The following is a 15624-nucleotide window of genomic DNA, read 5'->3' on the forward strand; positions in this document are numbered from 1 at the left end:
CCAACTTCTAAGCAGCTGGGGGCCAAATGCCCTTTGGGCTGTGCCAGCAGGGGCAGTATGCCCACAGACCACACCAACGTGAGCCATGGGCACCCCTGGGTTCACACTATGTGTAGGCCTCCCCTCCACTGCTGCAGAAGACCCACCCACCACAGAAGAACGCCCCCCACCATTGTACCATGCACCCACATGGGTTCTTCCCCCCACTGTTGTGTACCACATCCATGTTTTACTGAATTGGAGGCCTGTTAGCTATGGGAAGATAATCAACTCCTCACAAGCTGTTAAACAACTCTGCTATGTTTTTCTCAAATACTAGTCAAGTCTGAACCTTTGCTGAGGAAATGAAAGGGTGACATTTTCTGAGCTTTTCATTATCACAACCGTTTTCCCATTTCACTGTCAATGATTGCCTGGTTATGTTCTGACCGGTATATTTGTCATTGCCAGGATAGGGGCTTATAATGTAATAGTTTAAGGGCTAGATCCTACTTTATATGCCTACATGGGCATTATCCTGCTGTTTTTGGCTTTTACACCCAATTTGTGATTATATTCTGGGTGCAGTATGGATGGGCAAGCATCCTCACAGCTACTGAGTATACTCAATAGGACTGTGCTCTGGCTAGACAAGCTTTTGATGCTGTGTGCTCACCCAGATGTGTACAGGGCAAAAATTCACGATTATCAAGTGTAAGACAAGGAGGTGGCAGGAAATCATTTCCCATGTTACAGTCCTGGAGGGTGTTTACAGCCTGTTTTTTCTGCCTCCCAGCAGAATGATTTAACTACCAGGCCTCAGATTAGTCATTATCCAGCCTGTTCGCTTTTGAAGCTGAGCCACTTGAATTGGATGAAATAGCTGGAGAGCAGTAGAGAAACTTGTCCCACAGGTCCTCCCCCTTCCAGATTAGTAGCCATCTTGCTGAGCCATACACCATCTATCTTGTGTTCTTCATCCTGGCCCCACATGTCTACCTCTTGGCTGCCCAGGGAGCCAGTTCCAAGAGGAGGTCTGCAGAGGGTCTGGCATATAATGCCTAACCTGTGCTGGGTAGTCAGACAACTGTAGGTTCAACCCCTTGGTGGCCCTGAAATCTGACATAACATAACCTTTTGGCTAAAATATGATAGGGTTGTGTTCCTTGTCTATTTGTTTCTGACAGGTATGCATGTAGGTGTGCTGGGCAAATCTACTTGTCCCTGGCAAAACAGAATAACAAACTGTGTATAAATGCCAAAAATGGATGTAATTAGGTAACTACCATTTAGGTCCATAAAAAGAAATAGGATCCAGCCCTACCTCTGTATACCTATACTATATTCCAGTACTAGAAACCTGGTATATATCCCAGTATTAGAGACCTGGTTTATTTATTGACCAGAGCTTTTTCTACTGGTGACATACACAGATTTTGCTGTAAAATAATGATAATCTGCAACACCATGAAATGTGGTGTTTGATAATTCTAAGACTGTTGTACAATTAGTTAACAGGACCTGATTTATATCAGAGACCTTTGGCATTTGAATATAGGATGTATTTTAATCAAATGCATTCTAAATTACATTTCTTAATTCTATCAGAAATAATTTCTCAGTGAAATGTTAGATATTCTACATATAATGGAACAGCGCACTAAAGTTCTGTTATCCAAAGGATGAACATCTTGTTCCCAAATTACTTATGATTTCACATACATAAGATGTCTGTGCTGGAATCATTAAGCCTGAAGAGGTAATACCTGCAGACGATAATCTCTGTCCCTCAGATTTTAAAGACAATCTCTCTTTGCAAGTCCCTGGGATATAGACTTGGGTTTAATTAGTGTCCCCTCTAAGTTCAGGCAAACAACATTGCACTGAATGTGTTTTTATTCTAATATGTAAAGCATTATGGGTTTTATAAACTATGATGTTTTAATAGGAAACCATTTGAGATCAAGTATTGCAAAGGTGGATTTCATGGCTCGGACAATCTCTTCATGAATATGCAGGTGAGAGCCAGAAAATATGAATCCTTCTTAGAGTTAATATGAATACACCTTATTACAGATATGCAAAGGATAAGGGTTCAGACACTTCTGTTGTTGTTACTGGGTGCAATTAATACAACTGAATAAACTCTGGTGCAATTTGAGCCAGGTTAAACTACTCCCAATGTCACTGTCTACCCATATGTTTAAGCACAGTAATGATAACTATTATAGTTATAATCTTATATCGTATTTTATAATCTTACCCTGCCATCGGATAGTACCTGTGTCTGATGGGACTATTCTATTCCAGATTAAATTAATCTGCTATACCCTAATTGCAGTGCATGTGTAGATGGTGATGCATTACTGCACTGTAAATTAGTGCTTTACTGTTTAGTAAAGCACATGTGTAGACATGCCCACTGTTGTGTAACCTACAGATCACAATTACAAGTCAGGACTCTACTGTGCTAGGTACTATAGAGACATATAACAAAAATCCCCTGAACTTGTCAAGTGGTCTTATAGGCTAAGTAAGGAGGAGCCAAAGTTTAGTTTTTCTTATAATCTTTATGCTTTTAACATAAAAAAAACTAAAGTTTCAATGCAGGGGAAACATGCCAGGTCAGTTTTATATGAGAGGAGATTATTATGTTTCTTCTAATGTTTTCATTCTTCACTGGCATAAATATAGGGCTTCTTCAAATGAAGAATGCCAGTCATGTTGGGCTAACATTTACACCAGGTTCTTGAAGTCATTTGATTTAAAGAAATGGACAGTGAGGAATTTAATTTCTTCAAAAGCATGGAAGAGTGGAGGAAATGTCAGAGATAACTCTGTTAGCATTTGGTTTTTCAAACCAATTATGAGTCAACTTCAGATTTGCTAAAATTTATCTGCTTTCCCTATTTAAAAAAAAAATGATTCCTTTATGTCTCCATACTTCTTCCATAAATAATTATACATTGTCTTTTGAAAATAGCTGCACCTAATTCAGTCCATATTTTACTATCTGTCACCAAAAATGAGATTATTACAATGTAAATGGATCAAAGTGCTTCTGGTTTATATAATAGCATGAAAACATTTTTCATTGATATTCCTTAAAGAATGAAGTAAATTGGAGTTCTGTTTAAACCATAGGCTATCTTTATTGGCTTTGGACCTGGATTCAAGTTTAGTACTAAGGTTGACCCATTTGGAAATATTGAAATCTATAATTTAATGTGTGGTAAGTACAAGCATTTTTTTTAGTTTTTTGCATCCTAGCAAGCCTGAGAATACCATTAGGGTAAACAAATAAGAACATCAAGGCGCCACATGTGCTGCCACTACCATGTACACGTGACGAAAATGTCACTTTGTGTGGCTTAATGGTGTCACACTGTACATGTGCAAGAGTTTTTGGGGTTTTAAATGAGTTTGCATCATTGCAAACTATATTACACCCTGATTTAGTTTAGTTTGGAGTGATGGATTGTAGCTATTAGCTCAGGCCTGAGCCACGGAAAAGGGAAGTAGGTTCCATGGAAAAAAAGAATCGGGCCCCTTGCCATTTCTGCTTTCAGCAAGTGCCTGGCAAGGGGCCTGATCCTTTTTTTTTTCCCAGCAAAGCCTACTTTTTTATTCAAATTCCTAAACCTCTCCTGCAGTTAGGAGTTACTCTTCTGGGAGAGGGTAGATATAAATATAACTTCCCTGAGGCAACGTTAAATGTGCATTACCCACATTTTTGGTGAGTGTTCTCACCACTGAGTTATTGGATGAAAGGGAAGCAGCTTGCTATTCTGCCACCACTCTGGTTTGCATGGGTCTGATCTAATGTGTACTGAGTATGATCCACAAATTAGATACATTTTTGACTTAGCTACCTAAAGTCAGAGGCTGCTTGCAGATGTTAAAAAAAACCCCCAAAATCCCCAAACTGTGTTTTACCAGAAGAAGCAGCAAGTTACTTGGACCTGACTCTGCAGTGTCTGTATAGATCGGGTGCTTTTTGATTCAATCAGCTGTTAGATAAAAGCGCAAACCCCCCCCCCCCCCGCTAAAGCACCTGATTTATACAGACATCAGGCAAGCTTGGTCCAACTAACACACTGCTTCTTCTGTATGCTGGGCTTGGCACAGGAGCACGCAAAGTTTAAAGTAAAGCACCATTAAAAAAAAAATGTAACGTATACAAGCAGCCACATGAGATTGGCATCCTTTTGTCTGCGAGAGATGGTGGATACTGCAGCCTATGGCATAGAAGGTTTGCAGTGTCTCATGTGACTCAATAGTCCAATCTAAGATTTGCATGATCTGTGGCAGTGGTTGCAAGTGTATGTGTCATGATTGGGTGGTTTGGGAGCTGCTTGCTTCCTGCAGACTCTTTTCTGCAAGCTGTTGGAGCCAGTTCCTGTCAGACTTTAATGCCCTTGTGACACCACTTGTTCCAATCACTTGCCAAGTTGTCCTATTGGTCAGGGTCAATGCCAAATGCCTTTATAACTCGCTTGCATGTGTTTTTATAGCGAAGCTTGGGAAGTCTTGTTGTTCTTTGTACCTCCAATAGTTCCCTGTATAGCATGTCCTTGGGTATACATCCATCTTCCAATCTACTCATATGGCCTAGCCAGTTCAGTCATCTCTTTTTGAGTAGGGCTATCACACTTGATAAATTTGCCCTTTCAAGAACCTCTGTGTTTGTAACTTTATCTTGCCATGTAGGCTCCTTTTAGGGTATAGTGCATAAGACCTTCAACAGGCATCCAGGACAGCTTCTCAGCTTTCAAGATATGAGACTCAGGTAGGGTTTCCTAAAAAACTAAGAGGAGCTGTTGTCACAGTTCCCACAAAGTGCCAGGTTTTAGAAGGGAGTTTGTTCCCTCTTCCCCAGTAGCAAGAGGGAGGTAAAAGAGAAGGAGCATTCCCCTCCTCCACAACAAGACTGTCACAGGTGATAGTTAGGAGTATGAGTGCTAGAAGCAGCCACCTTACTTTACTTTACTTTCTAAGCTGCTTAATATGAAATTAATGAGTCTCATAGCAGAAACAGGGAGTGCTGCACTCACGACACATAAATAATTATAGCCACAGCTGAAACAGTAATAGAGCAGTGGATTTCTAGTAATAGAGCAGTGGTTTTTTGATCTCTTTTATGCATTTGAATTATTGTTGCAGACCTGCTTGATTTGATACCAGCCTCTAACAATGGGACTCATGGAAGCCTAAACCACCTTTTAAAAAACCCTGTATATATCGCAAGCCATCCAGAGGAAGCAATCCATCCTTCTTCATGTTCAGTCATGAAACAAAAACCCTTTCCAGTGGACCGTGGCTGCATATGCAGTTCATCAGTGAGTTCTCAGACAGATAAAATTGCTGTGCTGAAGTAATTTTTCTGACAATCATGTGCTCCCCGGTGTAACCTTTACTACATTTAACCCCTAATTTCTCTCTCTGAGGCCTGATTCAGTACCCAATGGCAGCAACAAATGAAAATTTGCATTGACTATAAGAGGCATTAGATCATGCTCTGTGTGGCTAATTTTGCTACTTGTGAAAGTAAGTTCAAATTCAGGCACAAGATGTCTGGCATGCATTTAGAGGTTATTGCAAAAACATTGAACTCCTGCTTATTTGTCTGAGTGATTCTGGAATTTCCCTTTTATGGGTATAAATGTAGCGTGTTTGGGACACAGTTTGATGGTTTGAATGTTTTTTTCTAATTTTACCCCTTGCATACCCACAATAGGCAGTGCTCCATTTGCTTTCACACAGGGAGCTCTCTCTATAGTTTATAGACTGAAGATGTTGAATTTATTAATATTATTTATTAATATTATTATGTATTAATATTATTTATTAATTTATTAATATATGGAGTGGTCAGGGTTTTTTTCATTGTAGAATATGGATGATGAGGAATGATAAACTGGTTTAGTAACATCCTAATGTTTTCTCTTTTATAGGGTTTGCCAGTAAGGGACTTTCACCAACGTTTAAATCTCACTGCATCACAAGGTAAGACTTTTAGACAATAAGTGGCAATGTCAATGACAAAAAGCAGTGCAACCATGCACAGGCACACACACAGGCCAGGCCATCCAGAGCAATGCTCTGGCTGCTGGCCAGGCCTCTGTGCTGCCTGACCTGTGCCCCTGCTGCTCCAGGCCACCAGGTAGGACTGCTGGGGCCAGCGCCACTTCTTCAGCTGTCCCTGGCTGAAGAGCTGGGAGGAGCTGGGCAAGGGCAGTTTGCCCATTGCAAGATAAATTGTCCCACAATGAAGTGTATGTGCATGGATGTCCACTGTGGCAATTTGTACCGCTGCAAGTACACTCCCCTGCTTGTCTGGACATGGCCTGAAAGTTTATATATTAAGCTGGAAGAATATAGCTCTGATGCAGTATATTTTGGAGCCTAAACAAAGCAGCTAGCATGGCTACAGCAGTTGTTACAGTTTCTTTTTTTTTTACACATAAGGCAATATGTGTTTTGATCATCTGGACATACTTACAGTCTCCCAAGTGTTATACATGGAAAAAAATTACTGGCAAAGCCCTCTAAATGTTAATGCCATAGTGACTGCATATATAAAGAAATTTTCATTTTAAAGTCTAATTCAGCGGTTCCAAATTTGTGGTACACGTCTAACTGATTAATTGTAAGCAGATGTAACAAGCAGATTCCTTCTCACTGGAAACAAAAATGTACCTGTGTCAGTCTGATTTGCAATAGAATATACTTTGTTGTCACTGTTCAGAAGCAGTTGTTTTATTTCTTTAAATGAGCATTTAACTTGTATCCAAGATCATAATAGAATTAGACCCCAAATAATGGTCACATGGAATATAACTGCTACCATGAACACCTAAGAAAACAGTTTGGGGATGATTACAATGTCAGAACGATCAGTAGGCTGATACTATCCTTATTTTGTGTTTTTGAGCCAGACAGAAGTGACATCACCACTGGCTGCTGATGCTGGCTGCATTTTCTACCCATGAGTAACTCCCATTAACAGAAATAGGTGTTTTTGTTCCACTCGAGGCAGGATTAGACAGTTTTGTTTACTTGGGAATAATTTAAGGCTTCTGCAGATTTGTGTAGGCTGCTGTGGCTTAGAAAGTGAAGAAAGTTTTTCTTTTCTTGAATCTAGTCTGTGCATAAAAGTGTGTGCTTTGGAAATCGAGCCCAAAATCCCTCTTCCATGATAGGAGCATTTGTGCTGGGAATCACAAAAATGAGATCCAGTTAGGGACCTCAGCAGTGAACCTGGGAGTTTTGTTTGAGGCCCCAATTCAACAAGATATTTAAGCCCAAAGTTAATCATGCAGGCCATTCTGTTAAAAGTGGTGAGTTTATTGACCTGCTTTAAGTCAGGTATGTGCCTGTGTGCTCTATTGAATCAATGCCAGAGCATATATTGTAGGATCTGGCTTTTTATTTCAATTAACCCACTTTTGCAGCAATGTTCAAATGGTCTGGTCCTATACCCAAGGAGAAGTGTAGGAACTTTTCCGCTGTATTTTGTGGAAGCTGAATTATGTCCCATGTTCAGCAGTTAAACCTCTGACCATGGAATAAGTGGTGCCAGGCCAATCCAAAGGTCAGGTCAGGCCTGCAGACCCCCTTACTCCATGCCCCCCTGACCTCCCCATGCTGAATCCAGTGCACACAGCACCCCCCACACCCAGTTCGGCTGCATGTAGCCCATGTCCTGGACTGGCAGGAGACACTATATATAACACAGGTGCTGGACTGGCTAGAATGAGCATGATATGTAGTGCGGGTCTCGGGACAGGCGCTGCACGCGGTGCTTACACAGCTAGTCCGGGACCTGTGCTGCATGTGGCATTCATTTTGACCACTCAGGATCTACAGCTACCCCTTAGCTGTAGAGGATAGGACAGAAAGCAGTGGCTTTAAATAGCAGGAAAGCAGCTTTAGATTAGATCTCAGGAAACATTTTCCTTGCTGTTAGAACAGTGAGGCTGTGGAATAGACTGCTTAGGAACATGGCAGAAATTCCTTCAAGTTTTCAGGAGGCTGGCTAAGTGTTGGATAGAGATAGTTTAGGAACAGCGTTCCCTCTAAGATATGTGGTGTGTGCAGCCATGCAGGCGTACTCATGCTGCATTGCCAGGCATGGCTGCGCATGCCGCGCAGCTTAGAGGGAACACTGTTTAGAAATAAAACTAGAGATAAAACGTGTATGGCAAATGTGGTTCAGGGAAATGTGATGGGGTGCAAATAAACGAAGAATGTGTGATGGATCTTTCAGGAGAGGGTTTCAGGCTTTTTTTTTAGTATTTTTGGTTTTCTGGGGCAACTGAAGGGGCCACTTGGTTTTCTGGGGCAACTGAAGGGGAAGGCATTTGGACATCTTGCAGATTAGAGAGGGTTATTTATGAGACCATGTACAATTAGTGTTGCCTTTGGCCAGGAGAGGGAATGCTGGATTGAGCCCCATATTGCAGCTGTTCAGGAAAGCTTGGTTCCGGTCCTGGCAGCTGTGAGTTGAAGTAATTCCCTGCCTCTACAGTTGTGTGCTGGCCAGCTGAGGGAATTACTGGGGCTAGTTACTGGAGTACCTGCATGCCAACCCTGCAGTCCCAGAAACTGGTGCAAGAAACAAGGGGAAGTTCCTACTTTTAAATAGAAAAGCATAGGGGTTAGAGTCACAAGCCAACGGGCCAAAGGGAGGGAACAGGTAAAAGGTAAGAAATAACAGTGTAGTAACATATACTCAACACCTTAATTCTCCCCCTCGCATACACTTCCAGAGGTGTCCCTGAACAAACCTTTAGTCCCAGAGTGCTTGAACAACAGCAGTCTGCAGTTGCCCTGAAGTCTGAGTCCAGCTCCTTCAGTCCGCAGCCCTGGCTGACCAAGCCAGTGGGATTTTCAGCTCCACTGTGCACTCCTCTTGCACAGGGCTGACTGGGATCCATGTGCATGCTGCTCTTTGTTCTCCTTCTCCAGACTCTGGCTTCTCTTCAACTTGTACAACTCTTTCGCCTTTTACTAATGATTCCCTTACTCCAGCCTCCAGAGTCCTGCCTTGCTTGCCTTGCTCTTCCTTTTCCCCTGCATCAGCCCCTTGGGCTAGGGGCAGAATTTACATATAAACTGGTTTAAGTGATCAGAAACTGGATTAAACCTGTAACAGAATAAAAGTTCAGTGCACATAAACCAGTTGCTGAAACTGGTTTAAGATAAATCTGGTTGAATGTAGTATCAGACTTAACTGATTGAGGTCAAACCAGTTTATGGAACTTTTGTCCCAGATCAATTCCAGGTTTAAGTTAGACCAGAGTCCGCCAGCATCTCAGTATGCTTTTCAGTCCTGGTCTAGGCTGTGCTGTCTGCTCCAGAGAGCAGGGCTAGCTCTGCTCCTCTGTTCTCTAGCCAGAGCAGGGGCAGAGGCATTACCAGATACTGGCTTGGCATGGCCCCCTGAGGTGAAGGGGGCAGGGAGGGGGTTTATTCCTCCCTCCCTTCCCTCTCCTCCCACAGGACCCCAGCTGAGGTCTGCCTGGCCAGGGTGGAGCAGCCCCATCAGGATCCCTTCCTGCTTCAGCAGCAAAGGCAGGGGCATGGTCAGATACTGGCCCAACATGGCCCTCTAAGGCAAAGGGGGCAGGGAGATGGTTTATTCCCTGCTCCATCCCTTCTCCCACTGGGGGACCTCAGTCACAGTCTGCCAGCCCTGGCCACTGCCTCCACGACTTGTCCCCAGTCAGGCAGACCCTGGCTAAGTTCTCCAGGGGGTGGGAGGAGTGGTGAGGGACACCAGCTGGGGTCCCCCATGTCTGTGCCCAAGAGGGCAAGAGACAGCAGAGTTTAATCTCCCTCCTTTCCCCCACTCCTTCACCTGTGGCACTCCCCTGACTAGTATTTGGCCATGCCCCTCACCTTGGGGACAAACCTGGCAAGAGATGCTTTCCCCTTCCCACTCCAGGCACACCCTGACTGAGGTCCCTGTAGGCCAGGGTGGGGGTTTAAACCCCTCCCCAATCAAACTTAGTGGCCTGCCAAGGCCTGGCCATGGTCCCCCTGCTCCACCCCCCAGGTCAGCTTCCCTCCAGCCTTGCTGTTGCTGCCAAAGGGAAGGCAGGGCTCACTCCAGCGTCCCCCAGCTTCTAGTCTGAGCAACTGCAGGCACGTGACTGCATTTCTGGAATCAAAAGTGAATGTCTGTTCACTTGCTTTTCAGTTTAATCTGCATAAGTTAGACTAAACTGCAAAGATTGAATCATAGATTCATAGATGTTAGGGTCGGAAGGGACCTCAATAGATCATCGAGTCCGACCCCCTGCATAAGCAGGAAAGAGTGCTGGGTCTAGATGACCCCAGCTAGATACTCATCTAACCTCCTCTTGAAGTCCCCCAGGGTAGGGGAGAGCACCACCTCCCTTGGGAGCCCGTTCCAGACCTTGGCCACTCGAACTGTGAAGAAGTTCTTCCTAATGTCCAATCTAAATCTGCTCTCTGCTAGCTTGTGGCCATTGTTTCTTGTAACCCCCGGGGGCGCCTTGGTGAATAAATACTCACCAATTCCCTTCTGTGCCCCCGTGATGAACTTAAAGGCAGCCACAAGGTCACCTCTCAAACTTCTCTTGCGGAGGCTGAAAAGGTCCAGTTTCTCTAGTCTCTCCTTGTAGGGCTTGGTCTGCAGGCCCTTGACCATACGAGTTGCCCTTCTCTGGACCCTCTCCAGGTTATCCGCATCCTTCTTGAAGTGTAGCGCCCAGAATTGCACGCAGTACTCCAACTGCGGTCTGACCAGCGCCCGATAGAGGGGAAGTATCATCTCCCTGGACCTATTCGTCATGCATCTGCTGATGCACGATAAAGTGCCATTGGCTTTTCTGATGGCTTCGTCACACTGCCGGCTCATGTTCATCTTGGAGTCCATTAGGACTCCAAGATCCCTTTCCACCTCTGTGCCACCCAGCAGGTCATTCCCTAGGCTGTAGGTGTGTTGGACATTTTTCCTCCCTAGGTGCAGCACTTTGCATTTCTCCTTGTTGAACTGCATCCTGTTGTTTTCTGCCCACTTGTCCAACCTATCCAGGTCTGCCTGCAGCTGTTCCCTGCCCTCCAGCGTGTCCACTTCTCCCCATAGCTTTGTGTCATCTGCAAACTTGGACAGAGTACATTTGACTCCCTCGTCCAAGTCGCTGATGAAGACATTAAAGAGTATCGGTCCAAGGACCGAGCCCTGCGGGACCCCACTGCCCACACCCTTCCAGGTCGTGACCGGCCCATCCACCACGACTCTCTGGGTGCGACCCTCTAGCCAATTCGCCACCCACTGGACTGTGTAGTCATCCACATCACAGCCTCTTAACTTGTTCACCAATATGGGGTGGGATACCGTATCGAAGGCCTTCCTGAAGTCTAAGTATATGACATCCACCCCTCCTCCTGTGTACAGGCGTTTCGTAACCTGGTCATAGAAATAGACTAGATTGGTCAGGCACGATCTGCCCGCCACAAACCCGTGCTGGTTTCCCCTCAGCATAATTTGCCCTGCCGGGCTCTCACAAATGTGAGCCTTGATAATTTTTTCAAAGACTTTACCAAGGATGGAGGTGAGACTGACTGGCCTATAGTTGCCCGGGTCCTCCTTCCTCCCCTTTTTGAAAATGGGGACCACGTTAGCCCTTTTCCAGTCCTCCGGGACTTGGCCCGTGCACCACGAGCATTCGAATATTCCCACCAGTGGCTCTGCAAAGATGTCGGCCAGTGCCTTCAGCACCCTTGGATGGAGCTCATCCGGGCCTGCCGACTTAAAGGCATCCAGTTCTTCCAAGTGACTCTGCACCACCTCAGGATCTACGTACGGAAGTCTGGCGCCTTGCTGCTGAATCAATTCAGGTCAGGCTTTTTGAAGGTCTGTACTTAGCCTTGGGGTTTCTGGGAGTTGTAGTTCAAATCAAGAGGCATCATAGCTCTGCAGACTGTAGCCTGGTTCCACTTGCTGTTACACATATTATATTCATGTTACACCTGCAAGCTGGTCTACAAAAGCCATTGGTAACTGGGAATTGTCTGGGTTGGTTTAAGGGATCATTCAGTCCCCAAAAGGGGAGCCCTGACTGGTTCTGCTAGAGATTAGAAATGTGACTGTATAAACTGAGCATGTCTACATGAGATGCTACTGTGCAGTGGTTTCTGTGCATTTATTTAGTACTTGTATAAGCAATTAATAAATGCACAGTATTAACTGGAGTTACTGCACAGTAGTGTCAGTGAACGCCTTTTAAGTGACGTTACTGTGTAGTAGTCTAATACTACTGTGCAGTAGCATCTTGGCACTGTTTTTGCCATGCAGTGCTAATGCACAGTAGTATCAGGCTACTGCGCAGTCAGCGTCTTGTGCAGGTCACTGTGCTCTGAGTTGCTGCCAGTAGCCAGCAATTGCTACTTTGTGCTTTAACTATTGTGCCACTTGGAGATGGGAGTGCTGGGGTCTGTCATTAGTAGACCCTGCCTTCCATCATCCCCCTCTGGTCTGGTATCTTTCTATTACAGTTTTAAAGACACACCATGTGAATGCTCATGTCAATATAGGATATATTAGCCCACAGAATCATCAAGTTAACAATAGAACAGCTAAAACGGAAAGTGTATGCTACAAGCTGTTCTACACTCTTGTAGATGGGGCCTGCATAGAAAGGCCTTCATGGCTGTGTGTATAAAAAAAACCTTCATCATCAATCTGTGTGACACTGACAGCAGATGCGGAACTAAGTACCACCCTTGTAAAGGTTTAGCCAGTTTTCCATTATGCCATTTATTAGATTCACCAGGTCTCTTAGAATTCCTTTAATTCTATTCTTTCATGTGATTCACTACTCAACTTGGGTGGTTTTAGTACAACAATCCTTTCAGCTAACTCCAAACTTGCAGTCACTGTCCTTCAAAAGTAGCATATTTTGCAATAGGAATGAGTCCCAGATGAAATTCTTAAACATCCAACAAAGGTTTTGAGAATTTCAGACTGTCTTGAATTTTAAATGATTTCTCTGTACTGGCAGGATACATAGCTTTCCCTTTGAGTTTAACCGCGTTGGGTATTTTACTTTGTTTTAATTGTGTTAAATGTAATGCCCTGGCTTATCAGAGTGATGTTGTACAAGATTGGTACCTTTTTTATCCTTAATCATGACTTTATTATGTAGCAGTTGGAAGTTATGACAAAAATGTAGTCACAAGAAGCATGATGGTGCATGGCAAAAAATGTTAGCGACCAATATACAAAGTGCATAGAAATTGCAACTAAAATCGTCTGTGCTCTAGAAAAGAACATAGAGGAATACACTTTGCCATATGGGAAGCCTAGGGTTCTACAGAAGAAAAGCGTCTCTTGCCTTCTCTACCATCACCAGTATGTGAGTGGATACAGCAAGGACCTCAGTATGCCTTTGTGGAGTGCCTACACTATTAGCAAATCTGTAAGTTTTTTGGAGGTTTCTGTAATGTTTTGTTCCTCCCATTGCTGTGATTTATTTTTTACCTTTTTATCTTTGATCTTTTTTCTTCTTTTGTGAACTAGAATTGGAGGACTGGAGGGAAACCGCTTTGTTTTTTGAGTATTGGTTGTCTCCAAATGCAGCTGCCCATAGCATCATCTCTTATGGAAAGGCCTCCAGGATAGGGAATGTCAGGAGGAAAATACTGTGAGGTTTTTTGGGCCTTCTATCTATACTACTATTACAAGTAGTATTCTTTACAGTGGATGGACTTTTGATCCTACCCCTCCCTTGGAGTGAGCTAGCTCCATGTCAGTCTTCAAAAGTCAGCATACAGCATGGAACCCAGGGATCTGCTAGTAGGCAAAGGTCATCAGTACAGAAAGTCGCAGGAGTCTTCACTGACATTGAGCCTTGGCTGGGCCAGCTTCTTGGAAGCGTGGGCTGATAGGTATTCTTGACAGTGGCTGCCCTTGCAATACTCATTTTAAAACTGGGTTCCCATAGCATAAAGGGAAATGGTAATTCAAGTAGTTTTTGTAGGGTTAGTATCTTATAAAGAACTGCACAGGGCCCTAATCCACATCCGTTATCAAAAAGTCCCTATAGGGAGAATGGGGTAGGGACAGATGGTTGCAACAAGATTAATAATCATCCCTCTGTCCCTACACACACACATGTGCTTTCCAAGCAGAATGAAGGAGATCCACATGTGAATCTTGGGAGCACAACTGGTCCATGCTTTTCAAGGTTGTCATTTCTATTTTTGCAAAATTTTTAGAAGCTAAATGTAACTTCTTTCTTATTCATAGGTCAGTCTGGAAAACTCTTTGATTTGAGATACTTGTAATAATGGCTGGACAGACACCAAATCCGTGTCTTCACTTATTAGACTAACAGTAATTTTTTGTTGCAAAATGTCCTCATCCCCAAAGTCAACCTATGAATATTTGCCACTAAAATTTCAGCAAATGTGTTATTATTCCATGGCCAAGCTTTATTTTTAAAGTGAAACTGGCTGTAATACTACATTTCATGGAACATTTTTCTTCAAGTAGTCTTATCTTTAGAACTGATTAAGACAAACTAGGATTTTGTTCAGTTAGTTTATTTGGGAAACTGCAGTTCTTTCAATAAATGTTTGCTATTTTAAAAGATAATAGCAAAGCTGTAATTAAGACTGAACTGCAAGGAAGCCAGAAATACCTCACAAAACTGAAATCCTGGACTATTTAAATTGCTTTTACAATCACATCTTGTAAATTTTCTCAGGTTCTTTTCATTTGCCCAACAAAGTCATTTCAATAAGAAAAATTCTTCCCATCTCACCTTAAAAATAATCAGTTTTGTCCATTTTAGTTGTGTGATACTCATAAAGCAAAAGAGATACTGAACATTTTACACCATCTGTAATTCACTCTCATTATGCAGTTAATATCACTTAGGCCATGCCCACATGAGCGTGGATGCTTGGTTCCCTGGCACACCTTGTGCTGCTGCTAGTTGTCCCTGGCGAACGCCTGTGCCATGCACGCTCCGGTGCATAGCAGGTTAGCCCTGGTGGGGTAGAGGAGGCTGGGGCCAGCACTGGACTGGCCTCAGCAGCCTTACCTGGGGTCCTAGGGGCCTCCTGGGGCTGCAGCAGCAGTGATCCAGCCGCTTGGAGCTTGGGTGGCAGCTGAAGTGTGACTATAGCTGGCCAAGCTCTGGTTTTGAGCAGTGCACGCTGCTCCCGTGTGCACCGCTCCAGGGGTTTTTTTTGACCCCTGAATATCCAGGGATCACACACACATACCCGGCCCCCATGCTGCTCCCTTGCAGCATGGAGAAGAGCTGAATGTGCAGTATGTGGCACAATAGAAATGTCTGCAGTGCCACATACTGCATGGCCATGCTCATCTGGATGCAGCCTTACAGTCCAATTTTTAAGGATTTGTAAGCACAAGAATTGAAGACAAATGGTTCTGGGCTGACTATTTATACAGCAATTACATTCTGTTTATGTTCAATAGGACACTTGGATTGGGTCCATGGAAAATATCTCCAGCTGTTTACATACGGATATTCGCACCCCTTCCAGTCACAACCAGCGTTGCTTGTTCTACAAGAATCACCCTCAGCTAAACTACGGATTCCTTTCACCGCCAAGTAAATACATAACTTTTTTCACATACTG

The 15624-nt window shown here is 43.8% G+C and overlaps 1 protein-coding gene across 1 annotated transcript in view; it reads left to right on the top strand.

The window, feature by feature from the left end:
* ENPP1 (ectonucleotide pyrophosphatase/phosphodiesterase 1) overlaps nucleotides 1–15624 on the top strand; it is a 93882-nt gene that overhangs the window by 68284 nt on the left and 9974 nt on the right. The window contains exons 16-21 of the mRNA XM_006264739.4: nucleotides 1928–1997; nucleotides 3124–3211; nucleotides 5143–5318; nucleotides 5934–5985; nucleotides 13276–13430; nucleotides 15461–15596. Coding sequence (XP_006264801.4) covers nucleotides 1928–1997; nucleotides 3124–3211; nucleotides 5143–5318; nucleotides 5934–5985; nucleotides 13276–13430; nucleotides 15461–15596 — 677 coding nt within the window. The remainder of the gene's footprint in view (nucleotides 1–1927; nucleotides 1998–3123; nucleotides 3212–5142; nucleotides 5319–5933; nucleotides 5986–13275; nucleotides 13431–15460; nucleotides 15597–15624) is intronic.

This window comes from Alligator mississippiensis, chromosome 1 (assembly GCF_030867095.1).
Source record: "Alligator mississippiensis isolate rAllMis1 chromosome 1, rAllMis1, whole genome shotgun sequence".
Taxonomy (NCBI): Eukaryota; Metazoa; Chordata; order Crocodylia; family Alligatoridae; genus Alligator; species Alligator mississippiensis.